This window comes from Dendrobium catenatum, unplaced genomic scaffold (genome assembly GCF_001605985.2).
Source record: "Dendrobium catenatum unplaced genomic scaffold, ASM160598v2 fragScaff_scaffold_716, whole genome shotgun sequence".
Classification (NCBI taxonomy): Eukaryota; Viridiplantae; Streptophyta; class Magnoliopsida; order Asparagales; family Orchidaceae; genus Dendrobium; species Dendrobium catenatum.
This window is the reverse complement of record NW_021319178.1, coordinates 1,892,956-1,917,557: the sequence shown is the minus strand read 5'-3', so window position 1 is coordinate 1,917,557 and position 24,602 is coordinate 1,892,956. Positions and strand designations below refer to the sequence as shown.

At 34.3% G+C, this 24,602-nt stretch overlaps 1 protein-coding gene across 3 annotated transcripts; it reads right to left on the bottom strand.

Moving 5' to 3' along the window:
- Positions 1–2,166: 2,166 nt before the first annotated feature.
- LOC110092575 (protein LNK2) lies at positions 2,167–23,898 on the bottom strand. 3 transcript variants are annotated; one of them, XM_028696007.1, is made up of 9 exons: positions 23,612–23,898; positions 21,470–21,494; positions 11,215–11,810; positions 11,033–11,138; positions 10,837–10,938; positions 3,188–3,877; positions 2,947–3,104; positions 2,717–2,829; positions 2,167–2,636 (listed from the first exon to the last, which is right to left on the bottom strand). In XM_028696007.1, exons 2-9 carry the CDS (start codon positions 21,479–21,481, stop codon positions 2,605–2,607), a joined length of 1,809 nt encoding a protein of 602 aa, XP_028551840.1. In that variant the 5' UTR covers positions 21,482–21,494; positions 23,612–23,898; the 3' UTR covers positions 2,167–2,604. The 3 variants fall into 3 exon arrangements, with proteins under 3 accessions (XP_028551840.1, XP_028551841.1, XP_020672847.1); XM_028696008.1 differs by lacking the exon at positions 21,470–21,494 and adding an exon at positions 23,157–23,286 and having other exon boundaries at positions 23,612–23,897; XM_020817188.2 differs by lacking the exon at positions 21,470–21,494 and having other exon boundaries at positions 23,612–23,897.
- Between the last annotated feature and the right edge of the window lie 704 nt (positions 23,899–24,602).

Sequence of the window (24,602 nt, the reverse complement as noted above, 5' to 3'; positions counted from 1 at the left end):
GGTTGATATAACTGTTGAGTTGGTAGGTGAATAGTTGGCCAAGCAGTCTAAATAAATGACTTTCTGAACATAAACTTCCACCGGTTAGGAGAATGACTGAAGGGAGCAAGAAAAATATTATGAAAGTCTATGTTCCTTAGTGTGTTTAGTGTGAAAGAAGGCATGCAATCAATGTTATAGAGTAACAGAGCAGTGGTTCAAGTGTCATGCTATTTTGGTAATATTATTCTTTACTTTACCATTGGCCATTACTCTTTTTAGTCTAGTCATGCTATTTTGACTTAGATGGTTCTCTTAGTCACTCTTTTAATTATAACTCTTTTTAGCCTACTTATGCTATTTTGGTTAGATTTTTTTCATTGACCATCCATGCTCTCTTGTTAGGTTTGTTTCTTAAATCATTCATACTCTCTTAACTAAGTCTTGTCTCGATTTAGTCATGTATCTTTGGCTAAGTTATTATATTATGTGATCATATCTTTCAAATGGACAGCTTTGGTTTGCTTATACCCATGTAACCAAATAATTTACTTCTTTGTAAGTCGAATGTCTCTAATTAAATATATCAACCATATGAATATTTGGAGCTCTTTCTAAAAATCTAAAATTCTTATCTTTTGAGTATTTGAAATCCCATTCATATATCTTAATCTTCGAGTTTGAAGTTTAATAATTTCAACAACCTCTCTCTCATATTGTTGTATTTATACTTACATGTAGTTATGTTAGTACAAATTAGCTATGAAGATGGCTTGTTGCTATGATAGGCTGACTATCACTATCAAGTGATAGTTCACTTGATAATTACTTTGGACATATCACCTTAATCAATTTAAAAATTTAAATCCACTATTTAAGGCCATATGTTAGCCCAACTCTTTAAAAATCTTTAAATTCCTATTTCTTGAAAGTTATAAATAGATATATATTTATTTTCAATCTTCATCTAAATAATCTCATTTATCTTGTTCAAACCCATTATAAGTATGAATCAACACAATCATTTAAATCATGTTCCTATAACAAAATTTAAAGATTAACAATGTTAGCCCATGATTTCCAAAGTCGAATTAGACTTTTTTTGGGACGACTTTCTTACTGCTTTTTAAAACAGATTTTTAACGCAAAAAAAAATAATTTGAACTAAAAATTTTTGTACTAAAAATCTACTTTATAAAACAGTAAGAAAGCAACAGAGCCTTAGGCTTCGTTTGGGGCAGCTTTCTTATTGCTTCTTAAAACAAGCTTTTAGTGCAAAAATTAAAATTTTTATACTAAAAAGTTACTTTAAAAAGTAGTAAGAAAATTGTCCCAAATAATTCATTAAACTACTTCATCCAATTCAATCATAACTTTCTCTTCCTAATGTAACAAGAAATCTCAGCTGAAAGGATGATGATATTAGCAAAGAAAATGATTGTAAGCGCATGGAAAAGCTAAGAACAACGTTGCTCAAATTTGCTAATAGGATAGTTTGACATGAACATAATCAAGGGCATTTTTATTCGAAGCAAATTTTCAATCATATTTTCTTAAATAAAAATATAAAATGTATATTAATCCAAATTTCAAATAATTGAACATAATATATTCTCTTCTATGCAAGCTCATAGACAACCCTCTCACAGCTCGGTTATGTGCATCACATGTTTTGTATATGACCGTTGAACCACTCTCCATACACGCTCATACTAAAGACTATTCATTTATAAAATTTAAAAAAAAAAAAACATATAACTGTTTGATTGTATATATTCATTTAGACTTTCATTTGGGACAGCATTTTAAAACAGCTTTTTGACATAAAAGTTTATAGTTCAAAGATCTTTTGTGAAAAAAAAAAATTACTTTAGAAAACAGTAAGAAAGCTATCCCAAATGAACCCTAATTTCTCCAACATTGAAGCTTCTTTGGAGTTTGCTTTTTTTCTCTTATAACCATCCACCTTTCTGCTTTTAATAATTGCTTTCAAATCTTATAAAAAACTGACAAAAATTGAAAGATATAAATCATATCAAACGAATCATCAAATAAAAAGAGGATGCCTTCTAAAAAATAGTTAGAATTTAGTTTTACCCCTCTTCCTGCCTGCAAAGATAAATTCTTCAATCACCTCAGAGAGAAACAGTGCTGCAGATTATCAGAAAATCATTTAAAGCAAAGAAATTTAGAACACCAAATCATCCTGACATTGTGCTTTCAGTTTTCTTCAAGTGAAATAGCCATATACAATTTCATATCTTAAGTGGAACAAAACTTCCAAAATTTTGTATCTTAGCAACTGAGGTTTTATGGTTTTGTCCTCAAAAGCTACAATTTGGTGTTTATTTAAGCTTACAGAGGTAATTAACACAAAACTGTTCAAACGGCCTTAGATAATGCACATACAAGTAAACTATACACAGGCTATGCATAGACGTAGAATAGATATATCTCCACCAAGACAATATTGAAACTTGGAGCTTGTAAACTCGACATGGCTTCTTGACAGGGAAGGAAAACCAGACCTCAAAACGTAGGAAAATGGAATCAAATTGTTAGAAAATAACAATGGAAACTTTTCTCAGTTCATATTTGAATGTGTAGTTTGTTTCTCACACCTCTTCATAGACTTTCCTTCAACTTATGTTGCGAGGCTGCCAAGTAATTCACAAGATAAACCATCCAGTTTTTAATGCATATTCTCAGGGTCACATAGAAGTGGCCATGGACATACCTGCATCTGCAATAGGCATAAGAGAAGACCCAGAAGGATTGTGAAAAAGAAGGTGGGCTACAATCCGGTCGATAGGATTAGTAACTGCCTCTGAGTCTATCAACCTGGAATACCTGCAGAAAATTCTGCTATTAATTCATAGTATTTTGCAGAATTGCAAATGAGGCAAGGAGACTAATAAGAATGGGATTTCAGTTCATGTGAGTACATTTTTATCTGAAAAATTATACCTGTTCTGGTTGTTTGATTCTTCATCTGCAGAAATTTCATCTTCTTCCTTGTTGCCCTTGTTAGTGCTGCTTCTGTCACTAATATTCTGTCTTTCCATGGCGCTTCTGGCTAGACGATACAAGCTATCACGTATGCTGAGCCTAACATTCATGTCCAACTGCAAAAGAGAGCATTAAGCATTTCAAATATTAATGAAAGTAATAAGAAAGACCAAACCAATCAGGAACTGAAGGTACCAACCTTTCCCATGGCATCTTGAAGCTGATAATATATAGCTTCTTCGACAGAGTGACCGTCAAGGGAAGAAGATATCATCTGAGACTGATCTTGTTCTGCTAGACTGCTAGCATCTGATGATAATAGCTTTTGTGCAAGCTCTTCCACAACACCAGTATTTCTGGTCACACCGTGATTCTGGTTATTTTGCAAGCAAGCCAGAGAGGGAGCTTCATCAGAGCCGGAGATTTGATGATTATATTGCTCTCGTTGCTTTTGAATGGCAAGCATGGCCTGCATTTGCTGCCTCCGTCTCAGTTTTTCTATCTTTTCTTGAGGGGTCATGATCAATGGTTTAGAAGAAGTCCCTACTGGTTTTGAGTGCTTTGAGAAATCTAGATGAGCTTTGAAAGAACCAGAGACGGGCTTATGCTGGTTCCTTGCTGCATGAATTTGAGGTGGCAATGGCATACCATGAAACTGATATCCAGGATATCCGAAATCGGTGAGCATGATGTGATGAGACGAGTTTGCTTGTTCCAGGAGTTGAGATTGGAATGTTGGTAGAGTATTCATGGCTGAAGCTTGCAGTTTAGGACTAGATATTTGTTGGTTTTCATTATACAAGAATTTATTTAGGCCTTGAGAAGATCCACCTTTTCCTTTTTCTTCCTTATTCTTTTTAGTCCTCTGGGTTTGATTTTCCATATCCGCCTGCAAAATTGAAATAAGTGGCAATATGAGGTAATCAAAATTAACTGAAACCATATAACTAATAAGATGATGTAAGAGAAGGATGGAAGTGTAAAAAAAAGGACAAAGGAAGAGAGGGAAAACTGCAGTTCAATACATCATAACAATTTATTTAGGGACTTTGCTTAGCTACAAAATGGGTGTAAAGATGAATAGAATGTCGGAAAATGCGACCTTTTTTGTTTAGTTTGCCGCAAAACTGCTGTATTACTTTACAACAACCCAATTTTAGTTCATTTACTTTTCAAAGCCTCTGCAAAGCAAATGCTACCAATTTGGTTGCATTTGCATTGAGAGGTTTTGTTCAAACGGTAAATTATTTGCATAAACAAATCTAGAGAGAATAAATGCATGTGAAGGTCCAACATTCACAGATATAAAGGATAAAACTAGCCAGAGCTCTCCACAATAATCTGATGTAGAATCCATATAAGATCCCCATCATGCAATACTGTTAAATTCAGAGAATTGGATAGGAAAAAAGCTTAATTTTATTACACAAAATTATCCCTATTTATAGATCTATACAAGATATCTTAATAAAGAAACAAATAACTAGAGAATCATACATAATTGCCCTAATATAATTCTTCATAAATCAGCCACCCGAATATGGAAGTAGATCGGCATGATCTAGGTGAACCTCCCACGGATCTCCATACTAGCCATAGGATCAAAGAGTAAGGAACAAATGGGATGATATTTGCCACTCCCCCTCAAGATGGAGAATACAGATCTGTCATTTCCAGCTTAATAATCAGCCTCAAAAAGGTAGAGCTATATTAAGCAGCGTGACAATGAAGGTTGTATTGGTTATAGATAGAATAACTGCAATAAGGGAAGGCCGGCAATGAAGGCACAACAGTATAAAGGAAAATAAATTTGTTTTAAGGGTTGTAGCAAGCTTCAGAGACAGCAGCAGAAAAAACAAGTCTCAAGCGGCTCAGCACTTGGCATGTAGATCTCTTCCCATCCGATCGAGCCAGCCTTCGGCCCCATGCAAATCAGTCGTTTGACTCCATCCGAATAGACACCTATTTGATCTTCCCCAAATAAGTGCATGCAAGGCCTCTGATCCCTCTAATATGATCGTCGGAAGGAGTGCAGGACTCACACTCTTTCTTGTCCCGACCATAGACCCACATGAGAGGGAACTCTCGGCTTTTTCAGATGCACGCAAGAGGAAGTCCTACGCTCGACTTCTCTCGCTTCTGCTCGGTCAACTTTGGACTTTGCATGCAGGAAGGAAGATCAGTATTGCTTAGAATTCCGACAATGAAGGCTAGTGGAATGACCAGTATTCATCAGAATTCCAACAATGAAGGTCGGAGATGGAAGACCCAATATTCCTCAGAATTTCCAGCAATGAAGGTTGATGATGGGAAACTGTATTCCTCAGAATTCCGGTAATGAAGATCGGTGGTGAGCCCACCTGGAGAACCAACAAGTGCTTGCTCCTTCAGGGTAGGATAAAGTGCTTCTAATCTCTTTGTAACCTTCACTCGAGAAGAGGGGATAGGAAAGTAGCCCGCATCAACAAATCAAGTGCAAAATGGGGACAATGCGCTCTCCTTGTCTAACACTACCATTTATTAGAATAGGACGAGGCCTTGCAAAATGCGGACAATGCCCTCTCACAAGCCGTTAAAGCTCCTAAAATTCCACCAAAAGCTCTAGATCTACCCCTCTGCAATCATTTAACTCCATTAAGCCATCCCTAAACCCATTACTGAAAGAGTTGAACTAATTCAATCCAAACAAGAACCATTTAAGATAGCCAAAATTTCCCCACCTTCAAACCACCCAAAGAACACACATTAAACCAACCCTAGATCACATCTCTACATCATAAGCCAGCCATAAATAGTCATCTCCAACCATTACTCTGCTTATAAAGCTTCCCACCACCATCAACTTTAGAATCAGAGCAAGCTTGGGAGGAGGATTTTCAAGAAACAGTTGAAGAGAACTTTTTCAGCAAGAGGAGCTTTGCTTGTGGTGGAATTTTGTCATACTTGTGAGCTATTCTTGAACATTTGAGGTGATTTAATTCGTTTCTTAATATAATATAAAGTCATATTAAAAGCTCATCAATAAGGTATATTGCTTGGTAGCCCATGGTGAATGCATATCCTTCTAATTCACTATCTCCACTATAAAACCTAGCACATCTTCCTTTGTTTGAACTTATCAATAGCCTTCATTGGACTGAAAAACATAGAGTGAGAAAGTTACACTCATAAAACAATCCCACCCCTACAACATAATAAAATTTAAACTACTTGTGTTATTTTCTATAAGAGAAAAGGACCAAAATGGCTCATCAACTCTTTGTGAGGGACAAAATAGTCCCTAACTCTTTTGAGGGACCAATTTGGTCCCTCAAATCTTAAAATGGGGCATTTTTTATCCTAACATCAAATTTTTTGGTTAATGGTGTTAAATCAAGGGGTATTTTGGTCAATTTTTAATTAAACTATTTATTAAATACAATTTTTAATAGGATGGTTGAAGTGAAGGAATGCATTGGGCCTGTTATGAAGTACATCTCAAATTTATAGAAAAATTTTATAAGATGGTAGTGAGACCAGCAATACTTTATGGGGTAAAATATTATCCATTAAAAGAGAAGCATAAAATTAAGTTGAGTGCTGCATAGATGAAGATGCTCAAGTGGATAAGTGACTTTACACTTAAAGATGGAATACGAAATGAATATATACATGAAAAGGTTGGAGTAGCTCCAGTGCTAGATAAGATTAAATAGAGCCAACTTAGATGGTGTGGTCATATAAAATGTTGGCCTTCTGATGACCCCATTAGGAGATTAAATCTATTGGATGTGGCCTATGTTAAGTACGGTAGATGTAGACATAAAAAAGGCTTGATTAGAAAGTATTACAATGACATTTTTTATTAAATTCAAATGAGAATTTGACTCCTAATAGAACATAATGGAGAAAAAGGATTCATGTAGCCGACCTCATGCATTCGAATAAAGGCTTATTGTTTTTATGTTGGTTGCTGTATTGGAAACATAAACCTTTTGATGTTTGCTCGCCCAACTATGTTGAAATCAAATGTTGCATCAGTAATGCCTTTTTTTGTGGAGTATAGTCCGAATTAGACTTTGAACAATGGGTTGGGACAAGTGTTTGGTCCATTAATTTGGCTAATTAGAAAGCTTGCAATAGCAACTGTAAGCGTAATGAGCAAACTTCTTGCCATATGTTGAAGCACAACCCTGATTCAAAAAAAGAAATGGAGAAAAAGATGAAGGGGTGGCTAAATTTTGATTTGCAAGTTCTTCGAAGCATTGTAAAATTTTTTTGACAAACAAAGTTGGTTCAATTTAACCAATTAACCCAGCAAACCTGTATACAATGATACACCGAAGCCTTTAAGAACATTCAACTTAAAAGAGTTCCAAGAACTCAGTTGTTTATTTAGGTGCTTTTGGTACCAGCTCAAAGCCAACTCATCTACGTGCACCGATGCTATAAGAAGACATTCTTCCTCTAAAAGATTATGATAAAAAAAATAAATGGTCAACTTTGAGGGTTGTCACTATGGAATTGTTGTATGTGCATTTTGAGTGCTCTGAGACTTGGTGGACACTTTCAGGGTAAAGAGCTGTGATTGGAGCATGTTCCATAGAAACTTCCACGACACTGCACCCCCACTTAGTCTCAAACCAAAAAAAGCAACGAGACAGATCATTAGAATCATACTAAGAGAAAAAAATCTGCTCTCTTAGTTTCTCTTTTTAGTTAGTAGCTGTATTTATAAGTTTTTCAATCACTTTACTATTCGCTCAGGAAAAGATTGTGCTATCGCACGAACCCCATTTTCATCAGCTTTAGGTTCCATTTCCTCCCGAGGTAGATTAGAATTAAAATTAACCAAATTTCGCCCGATGATCAGCATCAGAGTTTACTTAGTTCTAAGGTTCTACTTCCTATGAGCTCTCATAGTTAATTACACCTCCTAACGCGTAAAAGAGAATTCTTGATTAAGGATGAATCAATATTTAGACGTGCAACTGTTTTAATTTTAGTTGTGGGGGATGGAAGTAAAACCGATCAAGATTCCATGATTCCGTCGTCTCGAGTATACCGTAGGTTTCAGTCTACTAACACTCACAATCGTTGATCGTAGTGTCCAGGAAATCTGATTAGCAACCATGGGTTGCCACCTCTCAGGGATCCCGAGTAAACTGAAATTGATATGTGTGAATTTTGATTTTATTATGATTTGAGGTTTACATCTGTTAGAATACTCAATATTTAATATAGTTTAAGATTTATGACTTCATTTAGAAGTTAACCAGTTGTTTGATTTAGATTTGGGGTCGGGGCTTACGGCTTTCATTAAAAATAGCCCGTGTAGCGGGTCTTACGGCTTCCCTTGGAAGCAGCCCATATGTTTAAGAAGTTGGGTCTTACTGCTTTCATTGAAAGTAGCATGTTAGTTTAAGAAATTTGGTCTTACTACTTTCATTGAAAATAGCTCGTGTAGCGGGTCTTACGGCTTCCCTTAGAAGTAGTTCGTATGTTTGGATTTGGGGAAACAGCTCGTATAGCAGGTCTTACTGCTTTCCTTGGAAGTAGCCCATATAGTAAGTCTTACGACCTCTATTAGAGATTGCCAAGATTATCAGGGATGTGTTATTTATTCTGGGAAAGTTTTTCCTAACACCCTAATTAAAGTGATACTTATGGCCTTTATTAGAGGTGGCTCGTGTAGCCGGATTTAGGGTTATATTATTTATACCGAGAGGTTTCCCCTTATGCATTAACCAAAGTCGAAGTTACGACCTTTATTAGAAGTTGTTAGTTAAACTTTAGGTTAGCAGGACTTTAGTAGCGAGGTTTTAGCAACAAACATTTGGCTTTGCACCCTCCACTGCTTTGACACTAGCACTAGTGTTTACCTACAATGCTTTTCTTTCCTACTTTAGTAGCTTATCTTTCGCTTTAGTCATTGTTTTAGCTTCAGTACATTATTTCCAGTACTTTGTTCCGTCTATAATTCTAGATTCCTTTCAGCAATAGTCTTGCCTGTAGCAGTAGCTTTACATACTTGTTTGTTCTTTCCAACACTTGTTTTGTTCTTTCCGGTACTAATTTTGTTTACCCTGCACAAACTTTAGTCTACTTGTTTGTAGGTATTTTTGTCTAGCAATTACAGGAGCTGAAGCTTGCAATTGTAGGGTTTACAATGGGATGGAGTTCGCCAGGAGTTTGAGGGATTTTGGTGAGGATTTTTGGAGCTTATCTTTCAGTTTTAGTTTTATTTAGTTTTAGGAGTTTGGATTTTAGTTGGTATGTGTTGTACTTAGGTTGTTTAGTGTGAATATTCTTCTTTAAATATTTTAATGCATTTTATTAAATTTTGAATTAATTTGCATTAATTAATTAAATTTTAGACTTAATTTAATTAATTTAAAGTTTTAAATTTTATTTTAAATTAATTTCTCAGCTCGTTAATTAATTTTAAATGATTTTAAACTTATTTAATTATGTCTAGTTTAATTATTAATTGAATTAAAGATTGGTTGCTCAATAAAATTAATTAATTTCAAAGATTTTAAAATTTTAATGAATGGTTTATTGATTAAATATTAATTTAATTTAATTAAAGTTTAAATTTTAATTAGATTTTAAATTAATTAAAGTTCTGATTAAGTTTTAAATTAATTATTTTAATTCGATTTTAAACTAATCAATTATTCAATTAATTGAATTTTAGTTCAAAATTGATTAATAAATTATTCAATTAATTGACACAGACATCTTCAAAAGGCTTGTGCGACTGGAACGAGAATATGAGAATATCGAGAGGGAGAGGTGCCTTTGGTTCCGAGAGAGCTAGAGAGTTCGAATGAGCGTGTGGTTCGGTTGTTGTCGTATGAGGAAGTTTTGTCACGAGAGAAGCAGTTGTGAGATCGTGTAATTGTGCGTGAGTGGGTCGGTGAATGGGCAGATGGTTGGGCTTTGTTTGTTTGCGAGCGTCGGTCGGACCGGTTGATTAGACGTCAACATTTACAATAATATTGCTTCCCTTTAACAATTGTAACTAGTTGCAACAAACTCTAACGAACTAACTGCATACAGCTCATTCAATTTTTATACTCTATTTCAATTTGTATACTCTATTATTCTAAATCAACTTGGAACAAAAATTTTTATCAATATGGGTTTGTATCTTGTTCTTGCCTAACGTCCATCGATGTGCTGGGAAGCTTCATGTCATTAGCGGGAAAGCAAAGTGAATCAGGAATGAACCTAATGACTGAAGCAGATGTTTGAAGTATTCCATAATTCCAAGTAAGCACAGTTGATAATTAATCAATTTTTTTTTATTTTGAATAAGTAGTGAAGGTGATGCTTCAGATGGTAAGAATAGCTTGACGAAAAAGATCTCAGATATGTGATGTTTAGCTATTCTCTAGCATGGTTGTTAATGCCAAGATTAATTAAAAAATTGCCAGCGGTTAGTAGGAAACACATCTATCTGATATTTTCGGATTCACGCATTATAAAAACTTGAAGCGCATCACAATCCAGTTAACTTTTATTACGATGAAAAAGACATTTGTGATTACTTCAATTTTAGACCACTAGCTACCAGTTAGTAGATTATGTGGAAGTATAGCTCACAACAGATATCTATTTTCCTATTGAAGCTACAAAATACCATATTTGAGGACAATATGCAAACCAAAAAGGTTAAAACTTCATCTCGTATAACATCTGGCTGCAAATTCCAGAAGATTCACTGCCAAGATAAGCATGACATGAAATCTGCCCGTTAGAATTCAAAATTATATATTCTGTCTGCCAAAGTAAGGAACATTCTCCATAAGAATCACCTATTAGTACGCCTAAAAAAGATGAATTTTCACGCAGAGGACTTGCCTTCCCCTTCTGCGAAGGATTCACTTTTACATTTGAATGTTCACCTAAATGATGAGAGGAAGAGCCTTCTTCCCAAGCTTGTTCCCTGGCAATTGGAATATCCTGAATGCAAATAAAGAAGAATCCTCTCGCATTATTGCAGGCATGTAGCAAAAACTTCTTTGAAATAATATAAACTAATATTTTGCAAACTTACAGGCACAGGAATGGACTGGGAAGTGCAGCTAATTAACTCTGCAGATGCAGTGAGAAAGGTATCGGTGTTGTCAATCATTTCATTTCCAAATATTGAATCATTGCTTCTGTAGAATCATCATTTAAAAATGCAATGAAAAATATTCATAAAATAATTTGAAAAAAAGTTCAAGAAATTCTTACCTAAACATCTTATCAAGATCACCAAAGTCTTCAATGTCAGCCCAGTCATAGTCCATAAATTTGTCATTTTCCTTCTCATCATGCCCAAACAGCTCAGGCTCACCATTAAGCTGCATCTCATTGCCATTTAAGAGAATAGATGTTTTGCTTAAAGATGATGAATCCTTGTCATGAAGCAGTCCACTAGAATGATTGTATTCTTCCATAAAACCCCCAACAGACTTAAGATCAGAGGTATTATCAAGGTCACTCACCAATCCAGTTACAACAGAATCTTGAACGATTTCATCATTGAAGCCTCCACCAAATGACATGCTTAAGTTAGGCAAGTCAGGCCATGAATCCATGTCAATGCTTGCATCATTGAGTTCTTGACTTGTATTACTGCTGGAGCTGGTTTTCACATTGCAAACGAGAAAATTATTTTTAGTTCCGCAAGTTTCCATTGCAGAACTTATAGCATTGCAATCATCTTCACTTCTCTGCTTCTTGCTACACCTTTCAAACTTTGAGAAAATATTTCCATCACGTTCCTTTGGTTGGGGAACAATATGGTCTTCTATTTCTTTATGTTCACCCCATAACGTGTCAACAACCTGAAAAGCATAAAAATGATGGTATTAGAGACCAAATTTAGAAAAGGATCAAAGGCTAAGGTCATTCTACTGTTTATATATATCCAAATCATCTTCTTATAAGTATTCTTAAAAGGTTTTAACTTGGGATTAAGAGAGGTGGGGCTCTATGATCATATATGACTCAGAGACCATCAAATATTTTGATTGGATGGTTCTTGTTTAGTATCAAACCAAAGACTAAAGATTTAGGTTCAATGACTACAATCAAACACATAACTAATTTTATTAGAACAAAGAACTCTTACTTTGTTTCCTACGTCTTGCATGCAATGATCATCTTCCTTGGATGGGGCTGAAGTTTACTAATGATACGGGCTTCAAGTAGGCAATTACTGACTCGATCTCCATCAAGAGATTGAAACATGCCTAGTTTTATTGTCCCCTAACGAATGAATAAAACACACACTAGCAATATGATATGCAACTTTAAAAGGTGTGATGGTAAGGTGTAATAGATTTATGTATTTTGGATCTATTATATAAAAGAATAGAGATATAGAAAAAGAAATAACTTCTGAAGTACATTTCGTGTGATAGGAGGTCCATGAAGGCCTAAAGGTAAATTTTACAAAACTCTCACTAAATTGATGATGTTGTGTTGACCCGAATATTGGGAAATAAAAAATTTATTTATATCTAATTGAGTATAACAAAAATAAAAGTATTAAAATGAATATGTGAAGAAATTAGAAAGAATAAAATATGAATGAATATATTAAAAAAGCAGTTGGAGAATCGTTTACTAAAGATGAAGTAATTAAAATTAGTTTGTCATTTAGACACACTCAATGAAGGGTAGATGATGAGCCTATAATAAAGGCGGATAAAATAAATGAAAGGATTAGAAATGAAAAGAGGTAGAACTAAGATTAGATAGAGAGAAGTTGTTCAAAATAATTTATAAATATAAATTTAACTCCTCAGATAGCACTCAATAAGAATGAATAAAAAATGAGAATTCATAAAACTGATCTCAAATAGCTGTGATAAAGTTAATGATGATGTTAACTTCATCTACAGAAAATTTCATCTTTTTATATAATTTGGCATTTTTTTAGAATATTAAAATGTTGTTTTTGCACTTTATGCATAATACTAGACCATCTTATATATTTTTTGACAATTTTTCCTATACTTAATATTTCCAATGGGAAAATTCTTTTTAGGCATATTGAAGATAACTTCTAGGGAATCTTTGGCATGTATGCTTTCAAGCCTATAAATACCGTTTCATTATATCTCACCATGGTCAATGAAATCTATATAAACACTTGCATTATTTCTTGAAAGTTTCTTAAGACTGCACGGCTTTTTATTATTTTCTCATGACTTTTGTGGTGAGAATCTTCCCACCAATCTCTCGTAGGATTGGATTTTTTGTTGTTTCACGTGTTTAGTGAGAAAAAGGATTAAAATAATCCCTTAACTCTTTATGAAAGATCAAAATAGTCCCCAAATATATTAAAGGACCATTTTGATCTCTCAACTCATTAAAGAGTGTTAAAATTTAGTCGTTCCCAGTGCAAAGAATCCAACGGACACAGAGATCAATCCGTGGGAAGCTCTCATGGATCACGCCATAATGAAGGAACTAATTTAGGAAAGATTTTATTAGGCATTGAATCTGTAATTTATTGTTTCCTCATTAAGATATCTTGTATAGATCTATAAATAGGGAAGATATTACTGAATAAAAGTGAGTCTTTTTTCCCTCTCAAATCTCTAGTTTTAACATCAAATCTCTAGTTTTAACATGGTACCAGAGCCAACGGCCTTCATTGTCGTGGAAGAAAGATCGTAGATTGCCAAAGAAATTGAAGAGGAAACTATCGTGAAGAAGAGACCTTCATTGCCCTAGAAGCTAGTCGTTGAAACCAACGACGCCAGTCTCCTCCGCGTGCAGGACAAGTCGAACGAGAGACACGTCGAAGGAACAGCACGAAGGAGCCAAAGAAACCTCCGTGCCCTATCCTCACCCGGCGAGCAGAACGACTACGTCATTGTTCGCAACCACATCCTTGGTCACTGGCGCACCAACGTCCGCTCCTGGCTCTTCAAGTCCCAGATTCGTGAGACCGTCCACAGCGACTACGATCACCTCATCTCCACCGCGTACGACTTCCTCTCTGAGCATGGGTACATCAATTTCGGTGTCTTGCATGCCATACACTCCCATTTCCCTGAGTGCATGAGTGTGGATCAATCATCATCGTCGGCGCTGGTCTTGCTGGCCTTGCCGCGGCACGACAATTGATTGGTTTTGGCTTCAATGTGTTGGTTCTAGAGGGCAGGGATTGTCCGGGCGGAAGGGTTTATACTTCAAAAATCGGGAAGATTGGGAATTTTGCCGTCGTTGATCTCGGCGGCAGCGTCATAACTGGAATCCACGCGAATCTGCTTGGGGTCTTGGCGAGGAAGTTGGGTCCGGAGGACTCGCATGCAAGATCCGACCGCAAGAACGCATGTAGCGACTTTCGACCCCAGGAGCTCCAGTCGTGGTCCCGACAGGAAGGGCTAGTCGTCGAAGGAGCACGGTCGAACAGCCACGAACGAGCCGAAGAAGACCTCCTACAACGCACTCGAAGCCAAACAGGGAGAGCCGACGAAGCGAAGCCACACAAAGTCCAACCAATCCGCCTCCTTGCAGCAGCGCGACGAAGTTTGACTCGCCTGTACCCATCGATTTCAGCCGCATACAACCGGCCCATCTGCGCCTGCTCGATCCTCCTTGCATCCGCAGAGACGAAGCAGCAATAAGCCTTAAATCAGATTTAAAATCTGATTAGGACCTAATATCAGACTTTATTGATGATATAATCAGCCTTTATTGCTGACATTATCAGCCGTCATTGCTGATAGTCTTGTGATATAACAATGACTGAAGAAAACTCCTCCCAAAGCTTCAATAAAGAAGACATTGAAAGGCTCAGACAACTCCTGGTATCCCTTAAAAAACCTCATGCACCTCCCTCTCTTGCACTTTTAGGTAAGTTTTCCATATTCACCTGATTAAGTACCTCAAAAAATCATTGGAAAGGAATATAGATCATTGACTCAGGAGCCACAGATCATATGAAAAACTCCACTACCCACTTCATCAACTATGATCCTTGCCTAATAGACAAGAAAATCATCACGGCTAATGGTTCTTTTGTTAAAGTAGAAGGCCAAGGAGATATACATTTATCCCCTTCCCTCACTCTAAAAAATGTGCTTCATGTTCCTCAATTATCCACAAATCTTATATCCATACAAAAACTTACCAGGGACCATAATTGTCAAGCTTTATTTAACCCTACTTTTTGTCTATTTCAAGATCAGGAATGGGGAAGATGATTGGACTTGCTAAAGAGAGAGGTGGGTTGTACTACCTGGAAGAGCCAAACAAATCTAGCTATTCTATGTTATCCCTAGTTGACAAGAAATCTACCATTTGGCTTAATCACTTTAGATTAGGACATCCATCAGTTGAAGTCCTGAAACACATTTATCCAAAACTTTTTCATAAATTGGAAAATGAAAAATTTCATAGTGAAACCTGTGAATTAGCCAAACATAAAAGAACCTCCTTTCCAAACAAGAACGAAAGATGCAATACTCCTTTCTATCTCATTCATAGTGACATATGGGGACCCTCAAAAATCCCCAACATCTCTAGGGCTCGTTGGTTTGTATCCTTCATTGATGACTGCACTCGGGTTTCTTGGATCTATCTCCTCAAAAATAAATCCGACGTTAACACCATTCTTCCCATTTTTCATACCATGATCCAAAATCAATTCGGTGTCAAAATAAAGAAATTTCGTTCAGACAATGCTAAAGACTACTTCAACCAAACCCTACACTCTTACTTTCAGAGTGAAGGTATCATCCACGAGTCCTCCTGTGTCCACACCCCACAACAAAATGGGGTTGAAGAAAGAAAAAAAGGTCACCTCATAGCCTCCACTCGTGCCTTCCTACTCCATCATACTATACCCAAATCCTACTGGGGAGAAGCTCTCCTAACTTCCGCCTACCTTATAAACCGACTTCCATCAAAAACTCTGGGAATGAAAGCTCCAATGGATATTTTGTCCTCCTTTTACCCCGATTTAGAACACATAATAACCTTACACCCAGAATCTTTGGGTGCACTGCATATGTTCACATCCACAGCCAGAACAGAGGAAAACTAGATCCAATGGAACTCAAATGTATCTTCATTGGATACTCTGCCACCCATAAAGGGTACAAATGCTATCACCCCCCTACAAAGAAAATGCTTATATCCTTTGATGTCACTTTTGATGAACAAAACTCCTACTTTACCAAACCTCATCTTCAGGGGGAGAGTGAAATAAAGGAAGATGATGAAAATAAGCTTGAACCTCTTGACCTTTCTCCACCACATCAAACCATTCCTCCTGAAACTCAAATTAGCAAAGCTTAAGATAAAACTATCCTTAGATTTGGGAAGATATATTTCAGGCGTACAAGTTCAACCTGTGCTCCGAAGCAGATCCAAAAATCTGAGCCATCTCCTGAAAGTAAAGATAACTCTCCACTTCCCTTATATCCTATAGCCAACTCTATATCCTTCAATAATTTTTCCTCCACCCACAAAAACTTCCTGGTTACACTAGATGATATTCATATTCCTAAAGATATTTCTGAGGCACTATCTGATGTAAATTGGAAAAATGTCATGAAAGATGAAATGCAGACCCTAGAGAAGAACAAGACATGGGAGATCATCAATCTACCGATAGGAAAAAAACCGGTCGGCTATAAATGGGTGTTCTCTGTAAAATACAAAGTTGATGGCACACTAAAAAGATACAAAGCAAGACTAGTGGCGAAAGGGTACACTCAGACATATGGCATTGACTACCGGGAAACTTTTGCACCAGTAGCTAAGATGAACACTGTCAGAATTCTACTCTCAATAGCAGCAAAGTATAATTGGCATCTTGAACAATTGGATTTAAAAAATGCATTCCTACATGGGAATTTAGAAGAAGAAATATTTATGAAAATACCACCAGGATTTTAGGAAAATTCTAGAGGTAACCAGGTGTGCAAATTAAAAAAGGCTCTATATGGGCTCAAACAATCACCAAGGGCCTGGTTTGGAAGGTTCTCTAAGTTTATGCTCCTTAATGAGTATAAACAAAGCTAAGGGGATCATACACTATTTTTTAAACATTCAGACTCAGGGGGAGTCACAATATTGCTAGTGTATGTGGATGATATTATCTTAATAGGAAATAATGAAAAAGAGAAAGATAGTCTAAGGAAAAATCTTACTAAGGAATTTGACATTAAAGAACTTGGTAGAAAAATACTTTCTCGGAATTGATGTAGCTCACTCTAGTAAAGGAATATTTATTTTACAACAGAAATATATCAAAGATCTTTTGAAAGAAACAGATAAACTAACTTGTAAACTAGCACCAACATCAGTAGAACCTAATCTTAAACTTGGGGAAGCTATAGAGGATCCAAATGTGGATAAAGGGATCTACCATAGACTTGTAGGGAAATTGATCTACCTTTCCCACACTAGACCAGATATAGCATTTGTTGTAAGCATGGTTAGTCAATTTATGCAGAATCCAAAGCAAGTTCACATGCAAGCAGTGGACAGGATATTGCACTACCTCAAAGGAAACCCAGGAAAGGGGATTCTCTTTAAGAGAGATCGCAGAATGACCCTAGAAGTATACACGGATGCTGACTATGCGGGATCACCTGTTGACAGAAGATCTACCTCTGGATACTACACATTTCTTGAAGGTAACCTAATTACATGGAGAAGCAAGAAATAGAATGTGATGGCAAGGTCTAGTGCAGAAGTAGAATATCGAGCTATGGTGTTGGGAATATGTGAGCTACTATGGATCAAAATAATCCTAGAAGACTTAAAGGTCAGGTGGAATGAACCAATGAAGCTATATTGTGATAACAAATCAGCAATCAGCATAGCCCGCAATCCAATCCAGCATGACAGGACCTAGCACATAGAAGTTGACAGATATTTCATTAAAGAAAAACTAGGCAGTGGTCTAGTAAGTGTCGACTATGCATCATCAAATGATCAACTTGCAGATATCCTTACCAAGGAATTGGACAGTTCTGCCTTTCTCAGAATGATTGACAAGCTAGGAATGACATATCCATATTTCTCAGCTTAAAGGGGAGTGTTAAAATCCAATCGTTCCCAGTGCAAAGAATCTAACGGACACAGATCAATCCGTGGGAAGCTCTCATGAATCACGCCATAATGAAGGAACTAATTTATGAAAGATTTTATTAGGCATTAAATCTATAATTTATTGTTTCCTCGTTAAGATATCTTGTGTAGATCTATAAATAGGGAAGATATTACTGAATGAAAGTATGTCTTTTTCTCCTCTCAAATCTCTAGTTTTAACATCAAATCTCTAGTTTTAACAAAGAGGAACCAAAATAGTCCTATAATGGAACTATTTTGATTCTTCTTTAAGGACTTGAGGGACCAAAATAGTCTTTTCATATAGTTGAGGATCATTTTGGTCCTTCATAAAGAGTCAATGGATCATTTTTATTATTTTCTCCTTGTTTAGTAAACATCAAATTTTTAAGAGGATTTGGAGAGGTGCACTTACCCATTCTTCTTACACTAACGGAATCAAAAGAGTGATTTCAATTGTTAGGAGTAATGAAAGAAGCGGTTCCCATTGCCATTGTTGAAGCAAATGATGGAATGAAGCTTCTCTACATATTATTATGCAAAATAGAGATTAATATTTTTTTTCAAAGAGATGTGGGCATGTGGATGCGATTGGCATTATATTCACATTTTACTTTCTTGTATTTACAATCTTGCATTTTAAATTTCATATATTATAGCTAGATGCAATATCTAAATTTTTTTAAAAAGTACATTTAAATTTTTCTAGAAACAATTAATCTTTTTTTTTTCACATATCCCAAAAAAATGATCAATAAATTTATTATAAAATTATACATTTTGAAGCAATTATTTTTATATATAGAAGTATACAAATAAATATCAAAATAATAGCAATTATAGATTAATTTACTTAATTGTAGTATTTAATTATAGTACTCATTTATTTAATGATCTGCTTAAGCCACTAATTTACTGTAGCAAATATTTTTCCTACACTTTCCACAAAATTCAAGGGGTGGATGTTACTGAAAGGTTTATGATTTTTTAATTTTAAATTATATTAAATGAATTTATGATCATCACTTATATATTGATATATATATATAACCTAAATAACATTAACTATTGAGAACAAAATTAGAATGGTCCCTTGACTCTTTATGAAAGATCAAAATAGTTCTCAACTATATTAAAAAAATATTTTGGTCCCTCAACTCCTTAAAGAGAATCTAAAATAGTCCCACCACAGGACTATTTTGATTTCTTTTTAGAGACTTGAGGGATCAAAATGATCATTTAATATAGTTGTAGACCATTTTAGTCCTTCATAAAGAATCAGGGGATCATTTGGTTTCTTTTCTCAATAACTCTTATATTGTAAATCCTTTAGTTTCCAAAACAATAAAAGCTGCGAGTACTCCAAGCTTGGGGAAGAAGAGGAGAAAAGAAAGAAAAAAAGAAAAGAAAAATGAGAAGTTGAAGAGGAAAGCAAGACAAAGAGAAGAACAGGAAGAAATAGAGGAGAGGAGGAAAGCTTAGTTTTGGTAAGAAACTTCCAGATTTTTGTAGCTTCTCCAACATAACCAAGTTTGGCTTCGAATTTTATGTTTAAAAGGCTTAAATGAGAAGAAAGTATTGAGTTTATTTGATATACAAGTGGATTGTTAAGAAAGAAATTGATTTTAATTAAGAAATGTAATATTTTTATTAGATTGTATAAAAAAGATCAAAGTTTCAGGGGTCGTTGAGTGCAAGGTGATCCATCCCCAGAAAAATATAGTAATTTTGGTGAGATACTTTATCTCTAATATAAAGGGCAATTTATCCATATAGACCTATTAACTGTAAATCCTTGCATATTTCATTTAGTTGTTATGTCTATGAGTATAGAATTTAGGCATGCTAACAACACATATTATCCAAAAGTCAATACATTTATATGATCACCTGTTCAAAGAAAATTTCATGATAATTTTGTTTCACTTTAGCAATAATATTGTTTAATTAAATATGAGGCAAACTTAAATATTTAAATGTTGAATTTCATATGTTATGCTTCACTTTTGATACATGTTAATACATGCAAATTGATAACATGCATATTTTAATGTTAAACAGTTTTAAATACTCATGAAAATAATATAAAAATAAAATTAAAAATCCATGAAAAGTCATATCATGTGAGATAGGTTAGCAAATTATGATAACCTGAGCATAGAAATAAAAAGGATTCTCGACTCTCGATTCTAGAATTTGGAATATCTACCTTAAATCAAATTTTAAGCTAACAAAATTTTATCCATGATCATTAAAGCTGATGAACTAAGTGATGACCAAATGATATAAATATCTCAAAAGTATACACAAATATTAAATGACATTTCTAAGAAAAAAATAGTATAAGTTGAGATGAAAATGAGAGTAACGCAAGTAATTTCATACTAGCAATTAGTAGTATAGTGCATTTATCGATTTGACACTTTATAGATATACTTCACTATATTAAATATATTCATGTTCATTGTTATAATTAAGTTTGTTATTTTATCAAATAATCAAAGTAGGTCTTAAACTTAAAAGGCTTGCAGTGACCTAGTTAAATATATGAAGATATATGCTCATATCAGTTCATATGATCAACATAGCATGCTATATTATTTTATTATATGTTTGAATTTTGTATTAGAATTGTTTATCCTAGTGAGCGTATAGCTCATCATAGATTATAATTGTGAATTAATGCAAGGGTAAGGAGTAGTTGGGGCTGTAAGCAAGTTTACTGATTTTTTATTGTTTAATTTTAGAAATTTAAAGGGAGAGACCAAGTTGTAAGAGTTCATTTCAACAAAGACTCAACGATGAAAAAAGTGAAAATTTTGTAAGGTAATTTCATGTGGAAGAATCCAATGTTTGTTGAGTCATTCAAATTGAGATTTAATATTAATTAATTTTTAATATTCGTGTGAACAGTTAAAAGGATTTCAATACAAGACGAATATTGGAGGAGGAGAATCAAAGTGTGTAATTATAATTATGAAATTCAATATTTTATTTTATTCTTTCAAATATGATATAGTGTTTCGTATCATAATATTGCTTTAAAGGTTTTATTTTTTTTAGAGACGATCATGTGTGAAATGTTGAAAGTTTAAATGCATAAATGAATGTAAATATCATTACAACATAAAACAAAAGGAATGAAATAACATGAATGAAATTGTGTTTATGAGTGAAAATTGATGTTATATGATACATGTATGTATTAAGAAATTATGCAAACAAAGAAATGACATATGAAAATGAATAAAAAGATTCAAAATAAATGAAAAAGAAAGGAAAAGGATATGCATGCAAATCACAGGAGTTCACCCCCTTATAGAACTGGTTGGGGACGCCGTACTCGTGCACGTAAAAGGAAAAGATTATGAAAATGAAAATGGAAAAATGAAAATGGTCGTACCTTTGAGTACATTTAGACGGTGCTCCTGTACGAATTAAATGGGAAAAATAAATATTAAAGTTTTATAATGTTTTAAAGGAAACTGATCGGATATTTATAAATAATTGAAATAAATGAAATAAAGATAGGAAAGGATAAGATGCATATTAAAAATTATAGGTGTATTGTAAATAAAGAATATTCATATTGATTGTTTTAACAATTACCCACTGAGTTTTACTATGTAAACTCATTCCACTAATTAAATATTTCATGTAGTCTCCAAAGATTTAGAAATGGCAGAAAGAAAAGAGTCTTCTATAGAAGACAACGTGCAACTGATAACAGGTAATTATGATTTGAGATAAATGTTAAGTATTTTGAGAATTTTTTGTTAGTGGCTCTTCGGATAAGAAAAGAGAATTTGATGTTTTAAATGTTGTTTTGTTTATGAACTAAAAAGATTAGATCCTACCGTCCGACTTTTAGTTCTTGCCTCGTTAAATCGAGCATCTGAGCCGGGTCGCGATAGCTACGTCTCATGATTGATAGGAAAGGGTTAAAATGGGTGTAACACCTTTTGATTTGGTCATAGGTGTGTTAGGCTCAAATTGTTTCTAAGTCTCTTATGGTGTTTCTTGTTTTTGTTCTGACACAGGAAACTCTTAGAGATTAAATATTCTACTAAGAAAAAGAGGAGTACATCAATAATTTCTCTTCATATAAGGTTGGATATAAGAATAGATATTTCACATAATCAATGTCAATTAATGAGAGGGAAAGCAATCACCTATTGTGAAGATGAGGGTCATACATAGAAAGGAAGCCATTGTTATTGTTGTTATTACTTTCTTCCCTTCTCTGTTGAAGAAGCCCAAACAAAAGATTCTCACTATTATGATTGAAATATTCTCCTTTTGATGAAACTGAAACTAGCATCACCTCCTTTTTCTTGAATAAGCAGAAGATCTCCTTCTTGCAAGCTCTCGAAAATCTCTTACCTTATCTCTCGATCCACAATCCCTTTTCCCTTTTTGTCCCTCTTTCATCCATTTGCTTATGATTATGAGATGTCAAACCTTCCTTTTAAGATTCTATTTTCAATGGTCACAATGAATGTATTTGAATACATAGAATTAATTACAATATTTCATAATATATTGATTATCTCTCAAAAATGTATAAATAATCTCACATGATCTCTCAAAATCAACAAATAATATTTAAAAAATGCTCATATGAATGCAAGATCTCTAAAATATTCTCATAACTAAAAGAATAGTTAGTCAAATATTTCTATTTATACAAAAGATTCAACTATATCTCGTTAAGATTTTATGCAGAATGAATTTTCGTTCCACATGATTAGCACACTTGTAATGTTGCATAGACCTCACAGTACAACTACTTTATGATATATATATGATATGTCATAAAGAAATATAATCATTTTACTCACAAGTGAGGTATAAGGTGCTAAAGGATGTCCCTTACGCATAGAAATAAAAAACATGAGGCGCTGAATGATGATCCTAAGAAGCTTCATATTCGTTATAAGAGCAAGTTAACTGTGTCAAATAACACCCAAGAATTTTGGTAAAGTAGTAATAAACACAGATTGAAGAACGGCAAGAAATTTAAGTTCCTCAAAACCTCTAAGTATAGATTCATTTACGTACATGCTTTAAATTGATAAAGCGCCACTCACCCGTGTAAAATTCTATTTCAACAAACTCTTCCGTGAAAAGCTCTAATATCAAGAACAAGTAGAACGGCACAACCTTCCCCCAAAAATCCAAAAGGCTGCCCTAATTATCTTAAGTCCAGAAAACACGCCCCTAAAATTAGGAACAGAGAGCAGGGTAAAGACTGAATCTAGATCGCAAAACTACATCTTGAATTCAAATACACTCAAAGGGAAAATCAAATAATTAAAAAAAAAAAAAAAAAAACCAAAAGAGAAAAAAAAAAAAAAAAAAAAAAAAAAAAAAAAAAAAAAACATAGGCAAGCAATCGTCCAAACCTTCATCTTTAATACAAAAGCAAAACTAATCTCAAAATCCTCAACCACACAGCACCCAATGCCAAATTACTTCCAAAATGGCCAACAAGATCACTAAAATTCATATCAAAACAGCAGAGAAAGAAGATGAAATGCAAAACCTGGTCCTGGTCGTTCCAATTAATCATCTTGGAAAAGCCAACGGATCTCCTGTCTGAAGAAGCTCAAACCCTTGGAGTCATCGGCGAGCGTTTTACCATCTCAGAGCCACTAGATTCCCCAGCGAGCCCTAAAACAGGAAGCTTCGTGTGGACAAGTAGACAAACTAACTATTTCTCAGCAGAGAAACAGGGCCTAGTTGATCTTCCAGTATGCACTGCGAATTTGGGGACGGAGATTTCCAGAGCTGCACGCGACGCCAACCTGCGAGAGATGAGGAGACCAAGGCCGGTAAGGGTTTTGGTCACGTGAATGGAAGAGCGCGACGCCGACACGTGTCATTAGCATCTAAAGTCGTGGCTGAGAATGCAGTTGATCAAATACTATGATTCTATTGGCCGCAACTGAATTTAATTTGCATTTTGTCTGCATCTCATTTAACATTTGTCACTATAAGGTTCCCGTGGCCATCTGTGTAGCGAGCGTCACGATGCAATGCCTTTCTTTTAGTTCACTTAGGTATTCTATTATTCTAGATTTTATTTAAATTAGTTTAATTGCAGATATATACAATATATTGATAATTTTTTAAAAATTAAATAAAAATATTTAAAATTAAAAAATTCTTTGATAATTTAATAAATTTATTTAATTATTTACATTTAAAATTAATGTTAAAATAGAATTAATAGGTATATGTGGTTGTATTTTATTTTAAAATATATATTAGTTATGTACCAATAATATTTAATATTTTAATAATAATCTCCAATGATTATTATATTACATAAAAATATTTTAAATAATTTAAAAATATCTTATATATTAAGTAATTTTTAATTTATAATATATTTAAAAGATATTTTTCTAACTCTCAATATGAGGTTCAGAAGAATCAGAACAAGCCTTTATACATTAATTTATAAATTATAAATTAAATAGGACAATCATAGTCTAAATTAAATTCTTACAGTTTTTTAACAATTAATAATT

Coding starts and splice junctions, on each gene's coding strand:
- LOC110092575 (XM_020817188.2), bottom strand. CDS start 23,638: ATGATTAATTGGAACGACCAGGACCAG. Junction 11,139..11,214: donor GATCTTGATAAGATGTTTAG/GTAAGAATTTCT, acceptor ATGATTCTACAG/AAGCAATGATTCAATATTTG. Junction 10,939..11,032: donor CCCAGTCCATTCCTGTGCCT/GTAAGTTTGCAA, acceptor ATTTGCATTCAG/GATATTCCAATTGCCAGGGA.